This window comes from Primulina eburnea, chromosome 14 (assembly GCF_022965805.1).
Source record: "Primulina eburnea isolate SZY01 chromosome 14, ASM2296580v1, whole genome shotgun sequence".
Taxonomy (NCBI): Eukaryota; Viridiplantae; Streptophyta; class Magnoliopsida; order Lamiales; family Gesneriaceae; genus Primulina; species Primulina eburnea.
This window is the reverse complement of record NC_133114.1, coordinates 22,431,385-22,448,746: the sequence shown is the minus strand read 5'-3', so window position 1 is coordinate 22,448,746 and position 17,362 is coordinate 22,431,385. Positions and strand designations below refer to the sequence as shown.

The following is a 17,362-nucleotide window of genomic DNA, read 5'->3' as shown; positions in this document are numbered from 1 at the left end:
TCGGGCAGGCAAGTTCTGTCTTTCTGGTGAGAGTTTAGCTTTGTTTCTTTGATTGATTTGAATCAGTAATCAAAACCATAACATTCTTGTCGTTCTAGATATTGTACTTGCGAATTCCAACCATTTTCACCTTCTCCGGAGAATTTCTGGCGAGAATCCGACGAGTTACCATCACTGGACCTCCAGTTGCTAGATTAAGTTTCGATTCTTGAGGTATTGAGATAAAAAACTGCAACCCTTGTTCGAATACAAGTTTCCTGGATTTGGATTTTTTATCGCTTCGATTTAAATTGTTCTCATCGATTGAATGGCCGTACATTGACGTATAATTCTGGTGTATGTTGTAGGTTTAAGCGTTGGACGCATGTGAGGTATAAATCTTCAACCCGAAATTTGTATATCGAACTAGTTTGTTCGTTTATTGGAGAATTATAGTTAATATGTTGAATATTGGAGTTTTGAGATTATTTTGGTGCGATAATTAGTTAAATAAATCGTTCGATTTGAAAAGTTAGAAAAATAAATGATTCGTGAGATTATTTGATAATTTTAGTTGAATATTTGATTTTATACGTGAATTTGAGAATGACTGGAATTGTTACGCGATTGGGTGAATTTTTTGAATCAATGAGATGAAGAATTTTTTGGATTATTGAGATGAAGTACGATATTTAAAATTCGTTTTTTTAGCAATGATTTTGAGAATTAGTTGAATTATTCTAGTTTTATTAGCGAGTGTTTGGCTAATTTATATTATTTTCAGGCCGAAGAAATTAAAATTGTTCCTTGATCGTTATTCGTTAATATTGATATGTTACGGTTCGGTAACATACAACGATAATACATAAATTACTTTTAAAATACTAGTGACGAGTATCATTTCCTAAACAAAATATAACCATTTATCATTTATTATATTATATATTATTCATCGTCTTATTTACGAGCAGATCGATTGACTTATTATAAAGATAATAAATATAAGTTACCCGAACCAAAATATAGCTCAATTCAATCTTATTCAAATTCAACAAAATTTTAAAAAAATTATAAATAATATTCAAACCATATATCATTAATATTTGAAATATATCCGAGAGTCAAGTATGATAATGAGTGGTGTGAGTACGAGAAGCAAGCCTTCCTTTATCTCATTATGAAGAAGGAAAATGTCCTCTTTTATTACATTAATAGACTTGTACTATCCACGACAGACAGCGAGTGTGACTTGCTGACCCCCCACCATTTTTATTCAAAACTATCATTTCCAATTTCCCAATTTTTCGTAAACCAAATGCTTCCAAAAATATCAATTAAAGGCCTCATTTTGTTTTATTAATTATTTATTATTTATGTATTTAAATATTCAGCATGATTTGGAAGTTTGCTACAAGCCCACCAGAAACCCACGTGGTATTATATTATTATTATTGTTATTATTTAAATGACCATAAAGGTAACAAGGAAATAATGGCACAAGTTGAGGACTAAAGAAATAATGTTTTAACATGTATTTTTACAAAGGGTGATTTTATATGTTGGAGAACCGAAGATCAAATTTTTTCCTTGTTATCGGAAGAGAAGTACTATTAAAATAACTAAGTTTCATAAATAAATTATTAAAACGTATATATTTATGAAAAAGACCCACGTCAAACCATCGATATTTTGTTTTTTGACTTCGATCAACTATTTATTTAAGAAAATGACCTGCTCAAATGTATTTAAAAGTTATTTTGCAAATTTTCCACTCACGGTCAACGTTACGTTAAAATCCATTACGATACAACATGAAGGCGTTCGACATAATGATGCATTTGGATTGGAATGGGTGTATGCGCTGGTGGAGAATATGCGGAATCCAAATTGGTTAATGTTACGAGCAGGAGTGAAATACAACAGTCTGTTAATCTTTTTTGGCGACCACCTCTACCTCATCAAAGGGGTGATCTGTGGAGCTCATGCTTAAGCTATTAGGCATCCAATTAAGTACTGTACATGGTGCGAAGCTGTTTGCGATTCCATTTGGAATGGACTTATGTTTGAAGCTTGGTCTCTCCAACTTTAGAACAATACTCGACCCAGATTATGAACTCGGTGCTGTATGTGTTTTGGCTTTGGAAATCAATCCTTACATGTATTAAAATTTTTCCCTATCATTCGAAGATGAACACTTTAGTTTAATGTCTTCCCTAATTTTTTTTAATAGATTTTTGACATTAATGATGGAATCATAAATACAAGATTCCTTCCTACTTTATGATAATTTTAGGAAAAAAAAATGTATCTTTATAAAAAAAAGTATATAATTTTTTTTTAAAATTTTCTTGATTCTGAGTGCGTCCGTGCACTCCCCGCATCTCCGCTCAGCAACACTACACGAAAACACGCAACACCATAAAACCAGACAGCCATACGATTCGATGATCACATCTCTTACACAGATTTAGCCCCAACACACACAATCCTCTCTCTCTCTCTCACACACCCACCCCCCAATACCCATCCACAAACAAAGAAAAGCACGACGCCCACTGCCCCACCTCGTTCATCCTCCCTTAACCAACCCACATTACTCCATTTAACTCGCCAAACACACACGCATGCATTCATGAATATAATCTTTACACACTCCAGTTATCAACTCGATTTCTGGTGGCTGTCACCGATATTCTTATTCTTACAAGAGGAGGAGTGATTTTGCGGCTGTTTTTTTTTTTTTCTCTCTTTTGTTGAAAATGGGGTGCTTAGTTTCTCAGATGGCTTCGAAATTTGCGTTCTTTCCACCAAAGCCACCCACTTACCAGGTTAAGAAAAGGGACGGCGGAAAACTGGTGGCTGTGTCGACGGCGTCGTGTTTGCCTATAGCCATTGATGATTCTTCACTCGATGTGTTGTGTATTCAGACGAAAAGGGGTAACAAGATTGTAGCTTTCTATTTGAGGAATCCTTACGCTAGGCTTACGGTTCTGTACTCTCATGGAAATGCTGCTGATCTTGGCCAGCTCTATGACTTATTTGTTCAGCTTAAAGCTAATCTTAGAGTTAATCTAATCGGGTCTGTCATTCTCTCTTCTTTTTTTCCCTTCTTTTTTGTTTTCTGGGTTCCTGTATATTGGAAAAATTAGAGATCTTTGGACCCAAGTGTCTTATTTTTTTCGTTTTACTTGCAAAATAAATACGTGGGTTTCTTGCCGATTCGTAGGTTTCCGGATAGGTAGTTTAAATTTATTTATAAAGGTTATTTTTTTAATATACAGCCTATAGGGTTGTTCCTTTTTCCTTTATTCGGTTTTCTGATATGATTTCTAGTTTGTTTAAGATGATTCCAGACTGATCTGGGTCAATCTTGTTTTTGATGTGTTGAAATTTTTTGCTGTACAAAATGCTGTTTTTACCTCTATTTCGGGCAGTGTAAATCACCCACACTATAGAAGTGGATACATAAAATCGTCATGAATTGGTAAAGGTCCCCTACTTCAGAATCATGGATTCTTAAGGTTCCCTTGGTTTCTTTCGGGTGGAAAGGTTTCAAAATTTCCATGTTCGGAGATTCTATGTTTCTTGTTCTTATGTTATAGGCTCAGATCTGTGATCTTGTATATTGATTGTATTCAAAACTCTGGCAATCCAGCCTAAGCATTTTGTAAATTTCAGTAACTTCAAGAATATGAAGATTGTTCAATGGATATTTCATTTTTACAACTATATAGACTTTCAGAGAATAATAATTTTATATTGTTGCCAGTCATTTTCCAACCATATAATTTCCTTTTCAGATTGTTTGAAAGCTATTGGTTTTGGATATGTCTGTGGTGACTCACTCATTAAATGTTAGAAAGATTTTACACTATTTTTTTGCTTTCTCTGGGGGGAGGGGTTGAGTTGGCAGTGACATTTATCTCTACTTTCATGCTACTCTGCCCATGTGCATTTGATTGCCCATGTGCATTTAATGGTTTTTTAGTCAGATACTATGACTATTAAAACTTAAATCCTGCACAATCGTGTCCTATTCATAGCTATTGAGAATATTGAGCTTGATGTTTTTGGTGTATACTGTATAGGCCACTTATTTTCGTATTAATATGTCTGTATCATGCTTTGGACTTGTATATTTGTTATTTCTTGAGCTCTTGGGTGAGATAGGTGATTATTACACCATTAGTGGAATGAGTTTTTCGAAAATATAATTCTTCGGCCAATTTATAATGTCACTCCATTTTGTTTCTATTATGCAGGTATGACTACTCTGGTTATGGAGCTTCTACTGGTAAGGTAAACTTCGAGCTACCAGGATTATGTTAATCTATATTTAACTTTCATATGACAAATTGTAGCTTGTCTTTTGTCATTTTTTAAGTACAAAAAAGAAAAAAGAAAATAAGGATCCATGGGTTCTTGCTCATACATGACACACATTGAAGCAAATTTGTGCATATACTGATTTTTAGGTGATGGTTGATATTTGATTTTGATAAAAAAGTCCTAGTTGAACATCTTTCTTTCTTGGCTTACATATCAATTCATCATTAAAATTCTGGAATGCTTCCAGCCAAGCGAATATGATACATATGCGGACATTGAAGCTGTGTACGAGTGCCTTCAAACTGAATTTGGGATTAGCCAAGAAGATTTAATTTTATATGGGCAATCTGTTGGAAGTGGCCCCACATTGCACTTAGCTGCTAAATTGCCGAGGTTGAGAGGCGTTGTTCTGCATAGTGCCATTCTTTCTGGTCTTCGTGTGCTGTGTCATGTGAATTTCTCACTCTGCTGTGATATTTATAAGGTCAGCGGAGTTAACTTTTTGAGAGAAAAATAATGTACTCTATAGGTTCTAATAATATAATTAACGAACTCTGAATTAGAGCTCTGAAGTTCTAGTTATTGTTTTTTTAAGCTGGTGACTTTATCTTTAAATACAGAATATAAACAAAATTCAGAAGGTGAAGTGTCCTGTTCTCGTCATACATGTAAGTGCTACTGCCATTTACAAGCATTTGAATTGAAGTTTCAATCACTCATTAATACTTTCGGCAATGAATCTTATGATATATACTAGTGTGGGCACTTGACACATTCATCCATTTATGGTGTTCAAAAAGATACAAGTATGTGACATTTTTTAGAGGTTGATAGAAGCTGAGATTTCATTTACAGTGCATTCTGAATGTAGAATTTCCGTATTTAAGAATCTCTGTAAGAGGAATTCTGTGGTGTTGCTACTCAGGTGCAAAACCTGCGGAAAAAAATCTTGCACGGTTTTTTTCGTGTAAAAGGAGAGAACATATCCAGGTTTCCAAATTGTCATCATTTGCTGTGCAAACTACAAATTTTGCCAATAAAAAAATTATATGATAGTTTTTTGTCTCTCTCCTCCCTTTCATCTTTTCGCATGAATGTGTACTTGAAGTCATGAAAGGATGTTTCCTTTATCACATGACTTCATCAATATATATTCTCTTTGTCGAATTTTGAATGATAGATATGTAGTGAACCGATAATGCAAGCACACAACATAGTATTTATGGGGTTTGGGCATAAATGCCTTTATTTATGAGACAATGCTTAGAGGGCTACAAGTCTATGACTCATTATCAATCTCTCTTAACTTAAATTATAACTGATCAACTATTTATGTAGGTGTATGACGGTAAATATGGTGGGAAACGTTTTCTGTGGCCATACAATCTTACAAATATAATATCTGGTATCAAAATACGTTTTTTGATTTCTAACACTCTTCAGGTTCAGCAGGTTATATTTTGGTGTCGCTTTTGTTACACCAGTGAAACTGGAATTTGTTGCATTTTATTTCCTGTTGTATGGTTATTTATTTCATCTTCAAGATGATTTCATTTGAATTTGCTCTTTTGCTCAAAAGAATGATCCAAGAAAATTTGTGAGCTGTGGTACTCCTAGAAGTCTTTGTCATAATATTAGAATAGAATTTTTGTGGGTGTTTGATGGAAGGAAGAATAGCAGTTACAATGCTACAAAAAGAAAGTTCTTTGAATAGTTTACAGTTTCAGTAGCAATCCGAGTACTAATTTTTACATGATTCACACTTTAGATATTATGAACCGATACCTTCGTCTATATGAGATATCCGATTTTATGTTTGATAAAAATACTGGAGTTTCATCCTGCCATACCTAGTTGGTTTTGTCTCTATGTTCTCGAGGATCGTAAATACAATAGGTTTATTAAAGGTGCTAGGTGTACACGTGCCTTGGAGCTTAGGCTCAAAACAGAACCCCTCGTATCAACTCAAACCAAGGAATTATCTTTTACAGTTGAGATGTATGGGAAAAAAAGTTGTATAGCATCTGATATTTATTTTAAAATGAAACAAATACTTTATAGTGCATAATAAAGTATGAACTGTTCAATAATTACCCTTGATAGGAGAGCAATCGAACTGTGACGTGTGCGTTAATCTAAGATTTAAAAGATTGAGTTGTTTCTTTACCGCTATCGATAGATTTTGATAAAGGCAAACACTCGATCTTACAATTGATATAATAGTCATTCTCAAAATTCTGATTCCAACCTTGACTACTCTGGCTTGTGTAACGGTATTCTGTTACGCAATTTACAGGGAACAGAGGATGATGTGGTAAATTGGCTTCACGGCAATGGTTTATGGAAAATGGCCAAGGAACCGTATGAGCCCTTGTGGATTAAGGGAGGCGGACACTGCAACCTCGAGCTTTATCCAGATTACATCCGGCATCTTTGCAGATTCATTCAAGAAATGGAGAACATAACCACTGCAGTTCGACTCAAAAAGATTCGTCAATCACTTCGTTTGCACAGAAAGACTCATAAATGCTGTAAAATTAGAGTAAGACGTCCCAAATGCCCCCAGTGTCCAAATCTTAAATGCACAGATTGTTTCTGTTGGCGGCCTAAATGTCCAAAATGGCAGCCAAAGTTCACAATATGGCGACCGAAGTGCCCCGAGTGTCCCAAACCAAGCTGCACTAGATGTACATGTCAGTGCATGAAATGCACTTGCGGATTGACATTGTGCTCATGTTTGTGCGGAGCTAAATGTTCATGCTGCTGATACGGAATGGTGGGTATACGACGAGATTCAGATTAAGAGTAAGAATTGTTTGATTTTTGTACAGATTGGTGGAACTTGGAGATGATCCTTGAAATGATGTTTGAGTAGTTTGTGACATTGACTAGTTTTAGGATTTTGAATCATGTACAATGCCATTTCTGCTTGCTTTTATAGTGCTGGTTACTTATTTCAACTTTCATGCATTGTTATTGAATGAAACTTTCTTGCATTATTTAAGGTGCAATGATTTGTTGACATTTTGATTGCCACATAATAGGAATGGACAAAATTTCAGTTTAATCGATCAAATCAAATTACTTTGAGATGAGAAATTTCGGTATTTTTTTTATAAGAAAAAATAGTTAAATCGGTTCGATTTCGGTTTTGAATTTCAAAAATCATTTAAATCGGTTAAGATGCTAATAATAAAATAAATTATCAGGGTGGAATTATGAATTTCGTTTGGACCTTGCCTTTAAATTTGGGTATGACCCAAACTTGATGATAAGGGAGAAAACCTGCCAGTTTCATCCACCTACTATATCGTCCAATAAATAGTATATATCGTTTAATAAAAAAATTAAAATGCTTTAATTTAAACAAAAAGCCTAAGTATTTTATAAATTTAAGTAAATTATAAAATAGTTAGGCTTTTGTTTAAATTAAATAATTTTACTTTTTTTTAAAAAAAATTGGTTATTCCGATTGGTTTTTTATCGGTTCGTTTTGTTTGATTTAAATACAGAGAATCCGTCGGTTCGGTTGGTTGAAAAATAATTTTGGTATGTTTAGTTCTGTTTTTTAACCAATTGCTTACCCTAGCACCGAATCCTGTTTACGTGGAAGCAAAATAATTTTGAATTTGGATTTAAAAGTTACTGAATTTGAAATTTCAACTTCGTAGAGATCTTTTGTGTAACACCATATTTGTTTAGAAATTTTTCAAGAATTTTGTTGCAAAATGTGTCGCCATCACTGATGATTGCTCTTAGTGTATCAAATCGATAAAAAAAATTATTTAAAAATTTCAACATTACTTGAGTATAATTTGTCACATAAGCCTCTGCTTATACTTACTCATTTAGATACAAAGTCAATTGCCACCAAACTGTATTTTTTCGTTAAAAAAAAACAAAACAGGATACGGTTCCATGAAATTTATTCCCCATAGATTGAACACTTCGCACTCAATGATGTTATTCAATGACATTTAATGACGATTAGAGATATTACTTATTCTCTGGCATCTATTACAAACAATAACATACGAGCGAGAATCCTTAAAAAAAGTAGACTAATAAAAGTCACATTCAAATATCTTAGACGTCGTTCTAATCGGTCCAAAGTGACCACCTACTTCATGTTCATGACAATTATTCAAATTTGTCTCATTTCTTCCTCTGTCACTCATCTTCTTATATTGAATCTTCACAAATGCTAAAAAGAAATTGTTTCTCCCAAAAATAGTATTTTACGATTTCTTTCTCTGATGAAATATAAGTTTGGTGGAGGTGTGCCCGTGACAAAGAAATTTGCTATATTTTCATAACAAAGACAACGCTGCATTACAAATTATTGTTAATCAGATAACCAATCATCAATGTCATGATCTACACAGTCTTTACTAACATGATCAAGTCTAGACAAGTGATCGGCCACTACATTTTCTACACTTTTATTATCTTTGATTTCGATGTCAACCTCTTGCAATAGTAAAATCCACCTAATCAACTGTGGTTTGGAATCTTTCTTAGCAATCAAATATTTGCGTGAAGAGTAGTCGGTGTAAACATCAACTTTTGATAAAACCTGATATGAGTGAAACTTTTCAAATGCGAATACTATAGCAAGTAATTCTTATTTCTGTAGTCGTATAATTCAACTGAGTCTCATTCAAAGTCTTACTTGTATTTAACATCCCCTTAAAAACTTCTATCACCCTTTATCGACAATGGAGGTGGCAAGTTTTTTTATCACTTCCACCTTGGCTTTGTCATCCTCTATCCCTTGTTTAGATATTTTATACCCCTAGATGATTTCCTCTTGTATAATGAAGTGTCACTTTTCCCAATTCAAAACAGAGTTGGTTTCCTCGCATCTTATCAACACCAAGTTCTAATTCTGCAAACAATCATCAAAAGATAAACCAAAGATAGAGAAATATCATCAATGCATATTTCAAGAAAATTCTCAATCGTGTCATGAAAAATTGCGATCATGCATATTTGAAATGTAGCAGGTGTATTACACAACCCGAATGACACCCGTCTATATGAAAAATTACCATAAGAATAAGTGAAAGTGTTTTTCTCTTGGTCCTCAGGTTCAATCAAAATTTGATTATATCCCGAATACCCATCCAAAAACAATAAAATTCATGACCAACTAATCTTTCAAGCATTTATCGATGAAAGGGAGGGGAAACTGATCCTTACGGTTGGCATCGTTCAATTTCCTATAGTTAATGAACACTCTCCAACCCGTAATAGTCTAAGTGGGAATCAAATCATTTTTCTCACTTTTTACCACAATTATCACACCTTTCTTGGGTACACATTGAATCGGTTTCACCAATGCACTATCAGATATAGGATAAATAGTACCTACATCCAGAAGTTTAATTATCTCAGCTTTTACTACCTCTTGCATTTTCAGATTCAGTCTCTGTTGAGGTTGCTCCCAGGGTGTATACTTCTCCTCCATCAAAACTTTTACATACAGATCGATGGATTGATTCCCTTTATGTATGCCAACTTCCAAGAAAATGAACTATTGTGCTCCTTAAGGACATTTAACAGTTTTCCTTCCATCACATTTGTCAAAGAAGAAGAAATAATAACATGAAATTTATTATTCTCTTCTAAATATACGCAATTCAGATGTGGAGGTAGATGTTTGAGCTCAAGGGTTTGTGGCTCCTGTATACTTGACTTCTGAGGAGAAGAGTGAGCAGGCTTACTTTTTGTGTCTCAGCTTCTTCCTCCATTTTCATTCTATTTTCACTCTCCTCTAGTCCTAACACTTTTCTAATTCTCAATTTAACGACCTTCACTTGCTCTTTCGGATTTGTTTCAGTGTTTCTCGGCAAGGTGCCTAGTTCCTTACTCGCGATCATCTTGGCCAACAACCCTATTTGATTCTCTAGCCCCTTTATCGAGGCATCTTGGTTTTTTAGTCTAGTTTCAGTAGATGAGGTGAATTTTGACATCATATTCTCCAAAATAGACTTTTCCCCTCGAGGCTCAGATCTATACATCGGGTGTTTTCCGTATTGTTTTCCTCCTTGTTGACTAATTTCACTGTTTTGACCATCCCATGAGAAATTGGGATGTTTCCTTCGTTCAGGATTGTATTTGTTTGAGTATGGGTCGTTCTTAGGAAAGTTTTGAGTCCATACATGATTTACTTATGGCTCTTCTTTTATATAGAATTCCATCTGGGAAATCCTTCACAAAAAGCTCGCCTCCACATTTGTCACAAAATATATCTTGAAAGCGCATCGACATACCAATCACATTCAGACTGACTATCTTTCTATTAAACGCCTCTAGTTGTACAGTAACAACAGAAAAATCAGTTACTTGGTGAACTCCTACACTTCTCTTTTGATTGTTTCTCTCATATTGAATATGATAACTGCTAGCAGCCATTTCCTCCAACAGCTTGTATCATCTTCAACAGTCTTCCTCAATAGATTTCTACCGGCAGCAGCATATATCACAGTATAAATAAAAATAAGCATGCCATAATAAAAAGTTTATGCTACTAACCTAAAATGAAGCTCGTGATGTGGGCATCTCCGTAGTAAATCTTTCTAGCGCTCACATGCCTCAAAGAGTGATTCTTGCTCAAATTGGACGAAGGTAGTTATGTCAGCTCGCAACTTCATGGTCTTCGCTGGACGAAAGTGCCATGTCTTCCCAAGTCATGATTGAACCTACAGGCATTCAAATCAACCAAGCTTTAGCTTTATATCTTAAAGGAAAAAGGGAATAAGTGTAAACGAATAACATCATCATAAAATCAATTGCGCTTAAATTATCGCAAATGTCAAGAAAATCTGTTGTATGAGGGTTGGGATCATATTGTGTGTTTACCCCCAAAATGGACTGTATTCTGAATAATTTGGATGATGGTTAACTTGATTTCGAACAGATTTTCCTGCACCGTCCATCTCACTATACTTGGGCCTGTCCCGCCCAGAGAGTGTTGTGCGTACTCCAACATAGATATGCGCCTTGCATCCTCGACTCGCTACTCTTCATTACACTCCTCCTCACGTTTATCAATGTCCATTATGTCTTGGATTCTCTACCGTTGTCTTCTTCTGCAAAAAGATATTCCGATCTCATAATCAAACCGCTCAAGTTCTATGTCAAGTGATCATGGATTGCAGCGAAAAAGATATCTAGAATAATGACGGGGTATCGTATCAAGAAAAATAAAGTAATATTAAAGAAAATAATTGAAAATAAATCATGAATTAACCGTCTCTGAAAACGGCACCAAACTTGATTGAGGAATTGGTTGGGAATCTTTGTTTACCTACTCATTCTGTATTTCAATAATTAATTTCCACTATTGTTCATTATTTTTGCAAGATTCCCTAAATAATTAAAACATTTTCTCAAGATATGTTAAACTAATTCGACACAATGAAATAATTAAATGTGTTTAATTATTTATCAAAGTTAAATTGCATGCACGATTAATGGAATCTCCTAACTTTCGACCTATTGGACTATGACTATCAACGTATATTCAATTTCATATGTCTATGCGAATTGTAAATCCACGAATTATATTACTTGTTCATACCGCAAGTTGTTCTCTTGAATTCACTCGCAATATAAAATATTATTAAAGTTAGCTAGATTTCAATAATTCAAGGAAAAACAATAATGTAATCAAGAATAAAACAAAAGTCGATGATTAAATTATTTCAAACAACACAAAGTTCAAACAACAGTTTGTGTCTGGATCCCTTAAATCCCAACAAAAAACGAGTTTAGCTACTAAAATTCATATTAAATATTTAACACAATAATTAAATGAAAATTGTTAAACTAAAAATACTAGAGTAATAGAACGGAAGACAAGCTGCTTGAAAATCTCAAAACCTTCAAGTTTCCTCGTCTATGATTCTTCTCTCCTTGCGCTTGGCGGCTTCCCATTTGGCTGATAAAAACTGAACTCGCCCAAAAACCTGTGCAAGGATTGTTCTAAGTAGCTAGCATCAAGAAAAAATGGAAAGAAATAAACAAATAATTTTTCATTCTTACTCGCGCTGAGGTAGTTGGAATTGCTTCACCAAGCTAGCATATCTCGCAAATCGGCTTAAATATTTTCCTTGCGTGCGCTATGGCAGGAAAAAACATATTCCCCTGAGTGCATGGCTCGCAAATATTCTTCTTTTGTTTCCTTACTATGCAAGCTAGGGCTGGCAATTTCTTCTGCCCCAGCGCACTTGTCTCGAATTTCCGGTTTAGTTATTCATCTACATGATGGGGCAGACATATTCACCCGCCCTAGTGGACCTTCCTCCACTTCAGAAATTGAAATCAATCTTTCTTGATCAAATTGCCTACAATTCAACCCAAACACATGAAAAACAATTTGTGTTTATAACATTTAATAAGAACAAAAATATACAGATGCAACCTAAACGAAACATGCATTAATGCGACTCAAAATAACACAATATAAAATGTAAAAATGACACCTATCACAATTCTTGCGCGTAGCTACTGCAATTGATCTCAAGGTTCGGTATTGTTTTGCAATGGTTTGAGTTCGATTTCTACGCTTGAGTCACGATCCAGAGGTTGTTGCAGAGCTGGAAGGAAATCGATTGGTTCCACGCCAGGTAAATAGATTCAAATTTTTTCTTTAGAGTGTTTTACGATTTTGGATGTAAAAATTTGTTCTCTAGAAGTAAACAGTCTGCCCAAAAAAGGTTGCCCTTCTCCACATTAGAGCTAACTTCAGATCCTACGGTTTTTCTTAACAAATTAAAATTTCAAAAAATTGTAGTGATCAGTTTTGGTCTTGAAAATTTAGTTTGGGATAGCGAGCTCCGTGCTAGCCCAGCCAAAGGACAGGACTAGGGGTACCCCATTAAACCTCGGAGCCCCAGGATACCTGATCCTGGATTGGGCTAAAGAGGTATACCGAACTGAAGCAAGGAATGGTTCATAAGGCATGGATAACGTGACTAGTTGAACTGAGGCACATGACCAAGATTCGTATGGGGACTGAGTTTGAGGTACAATTTGTCGAGGTATCGGGGAGGCGATTTCTTTAGAAGTGTATTATGAGGGATGGCTGAACTCTTGAAGTGGAGGGTCGTGTTAGAGTAGGTGCTCAACGAGCCAACTTTTAGCTTGGGTCTTATTGAATCTTATGTGAAAATAATCTTATTTTTAATAATATTTTAAATTTTAATTCAATTATGACATATAATTTATCTTTATACTTATGCAAGCTGTATAGATAAAGTCCATTAACATAAAATAGAGACCATGAAACGTCCTCTACTTTTTAACTTTAAAATCCTACTAATTTTTTTTTATAAACACTATTTGAAAAATTAATAATTAAAATAAATTAACATTTCCATAAATCAAAATAATTTAACCTTTAAAATTTCAAGTGCTTAAAAATCTCTAAACCGCCAGTTAACAAAATTCAACTTCACCCCTTAACATGATCAACCAAACTTCAAAATAAGCATAAAAGTAATCATTAACAAAATCTTTTAAAACTTTGACTCCTCGGGAGTGTACTGCCGGACTCAATCCACTCAAGCGTCAACGCCTCTCTCAATAATATCATCACCTGCAACATTCAAACCTAATGAGTCTAATGACTCAGTATGTCCTAAACATGAGTAACAAATAATACATATACAAGCACATGCATTAAAATCATATTTTTACTTAAAATAATCTTGTAAGCATAAATAAATCGTAAATCGTCAAATCGTAAACCTTTCAATCATTAGTCATTTTGGGTGAAGTTTCATCCTTCAAAAGTGACCAGCCTTTTATCCTATTGTCGACTGATCAGTCTTAGTTCGCTATTGCACATGAGGTCGGGTACTAGGCACCGCCGTAAAATGAAAATACGATTGTCGGGCTCTCTCTGAGGCATTTACCGTATTCGGGCTCCCTCTAGGGTCTTTTCCCTCACGATATTCCCAAAAACATATATTATATCCTCTTTTTCACAGTCAATTCACATCCTTCAAAATATTTTTCCTTTTTTTTTAAATCATAAAATATCATGACTTTCCAAAAAATAGCTTTTTTACAGTAAAAATTGCACAACTTTACCATAAATCATAAAATCTCATATTTTCATAAAAATCATCATAATATATAATTTAACATGTGTTATGACCCTTCGGGACGCTGCTAACACTTTTCATACTACCTAGGTGTAAAATGACCGTTTTGCCCTTAGACGTAAAATTTCTCGATTTTGAATTTTTCTTACTTCCATTGACACTAGACCATCCCAAATAATTATTTAAGCTTAAATTTAATTTAATATTTTTATTTAACGTAAATTCGAGATTTTTCGATTTAATTTCATATTTACTGATTTGTGAAGCGTTTAATTCTCGAATTAATTCAAACTTTAATATTTTCTTCCCAAATTTTAAACATAGACTTTTATTACCTAAAAAACCCTCTTGAACCATGAAATCGACCTCCGTGGACCATGGCTCGACCCTTTTCTTTTCTACCTAACCCTTGTTCGAACCGTGTAATATCCCTCGAGCCAACTCTCGTTTTACTCGAACCACACCCGAGCCAACCCTTGACCAGACGACCTAGGGACCCTACTGAATCCTCTTGACCCATCTAACCAGCCTCTAGCATATGCGACAACTTCCTGCATGATCCGCGACTGTGACTTAGGAAACTACCGAACTAGGACTCTTCTACTTGAGCCACCACCGAGCCCGAGCCCTCCTGACCCTCACTAGACCACCCTCCGACCTTTCCTAGACCACACTAGCCAAGCCTTGACTCTTCATGCAGCAGCCGATCTCGGGCTATACCCCACGCGCATGGGAAGAGTCGATGTGATCACTTTTCCATACCGGCTAACCAAGGCTAGGACCCTTCATAACCCTGAACCATGACCCAAACCAAACCCCACCCCAACCCTGGCCGAGGCCCCTGCGCACAGGCCATAGCAAACCCCTTACAATCGAGTAGACTAGGAAACCCTAGGATTCTACCCTCCCACATGCACAGCCCCTTCCAGCTCGTGTCAAGTTGGTAGCCTATCCCTTAAAACGTCCATGTTCTGTCCATAAATCGTCCCAAGTTGGCAGCCTATCCCATGGAAATCATAACGTGACATGATCGATTAGGGGGTAAATCGTTGAACAACAATAGCTCGGTTCTTGAAATATCGAACACCGATGAATTAAATCAAGTTTGATATGAAATCAAGCGGAAAAACACTCGAAATAATCCTTCTTAGAAACCGATTAAATATTTTGTAAAGCATTTAAAATATATACAAGTTGAATGAGTAAAAATATTTTGGTTGAAGCATTTTATCAAACACTTGGTATGCGATATTTTGGTATTTGAAGAACACATAAAATGCTTCAACAATGCATCCTTAAAACAATGGAAATAATAAGTGAATGCAATAAACAAATAGACACGAATTTGTTTATGGATGTTCAGAGACTTGAAATGCTCCTATGCCACCCCTTCTTCCCCTTGGGAAGGATTTACTAGAAGACTTTGATTTATATAACTCTTTGTACAAACCCACTCCGGAAGGGCAGCACCCAACTAGAACTCCTAGCACTCAAGATTGTAGGCATCACCTCACAATCAACATATTGTTTAATGTCTTGTATGCAAAGACTATAAACACAATGTTTTACGTCTTTGTGTAAAGACTCACTCAACTAATATTTGAAGTTCAACTCTCTTGTATATGTGTGAGTGATTGTATGTGAGGAATTTATCATTTGCAGTGTACATCTCAAATGTATCCTCACACAAAGGCTTGTGCTCTCAACTAGCTGATTTCTTCATGCTAACTGCCCATGCTTTGAATCCTCCTTAAAATCTCTTGTTTGATCTTCTAGATATTGTATTTATAGGTCCAACAATGATATATACATTAGATACAATAATATGACTGTTTCGAAAGTTTTTGTACTGTTTCTGAAATTGCAACATTCAAATTCGCCTTACTGGACATTTTCCCGACTGGTCAACTCAACTGGTGGTTCAGTTCAAATGGTCAGCAGCTGGTTCAGTTCAATTCAGTTGGTCAACTGCTAGTTCGGTTCAGTTCAGCTTGTTCAGTTGGTCTGGTTCGGTTCAATTGGTTCAGTTGATCAGCAACTGGTTCGGTTCATTTGGTCTGGTTTAATTCAACTGGTCTATTTCAGTTTCAGTTGGTCAGCAGCGGGTTCAGTTCAGTTTCAGCTGCTCAGCTACTAGTTCAGTTCAGTTCAGTCAGCTGGTCAGCTGCTGGTTCAGTTGAGTTTCAGCTGGTGTGCTGAAATCAGCCTAGCTGATTTCAGTTTGTGCAGAACCAGTAGCTTCATTGTAATTTATTAGCATCTTAGGCTTCGATTCACACTTTGACTTTTGAAGATTATTTGTATATCATCTTTTTATCTTTCCAACTCATACTGAATCGCTTCATTTCGATAACCGAGCTTAGAGATATGACGCAAATTCCGCAACTGTTCAAACCCAAATGATTGCTATTTTCGTGGAATCAGTTTGGTAATTCAGCGACCGGTTAGACCATGATAACATCCGAATTTGCCCAACTGACGTGAAATACGACTTGTTCCAAATTGATATTTCTGATCAGTTAAGCAGACGTATTGTCATTTAGATCATCCAGTTGAGAGAGATTATCAAAATACCAAAGCTTGCCAGAAATTAAGTATGTGCATTTTGCATCTTGTTTTAATAACTTCACACTTGAGTAAATATATTAGAAACACAATAACAAGTTTTGTTAACATCAAAATCAAGATTGCGAACATGAAATGTTCCAAAAATCTCCCCCTTTTTTATGATCACAAAACTTGGATAAACAATCGATTCAACGAACATATTTCCAATTGACAGGATCGATTAGGGGGTAAATCATTGAGCTACTCGGTTATTTAAATATTGAACACCAATGAATTAAATCAAGTTTGATATGAAATCAAGCGGAAAACACTCGAAATAATCTTTCGTAGAAACCGATTAAATATTTTGTAAAGCATTTAAAATATATGCA

General features: G+C 35.2%; 1 protein-coding gene across 1 annotated transcript; it reads left to right on the top strand.

Annotated features, from left to right (window-relative positions):
- The first annotated feature begins 2,389 nt into the window (after nucleotides 1-2,389).
- LOC140812105 (uncharacterized) lies at nucleotides 2,390-7,332 on the top strand. The gene is made up of 5 exons (XM_073170302.1): nucleotides 2,390-3,058; nucleotides 4,242-4,278; nucleotides 4,556-4,792; nucleotides 4,929-4,976; nucleotides 6,605-7,332. The coding sequence occupies exons 1-5, from the start codon at nucleotides 2,739-2,741 to the stop codon at nucleotides 7,073-7,075; spliced, it is 1,113 nt and encodes a 370-aa protein (XP_073026403.1). The 5' UTR covers nucleotides 2,390-2,738; the 3' UTR covers nucleotides 7,076-7,332.
- Nucleotides 7,333-17,362: the final 10,030 nt, after the last annotated feature.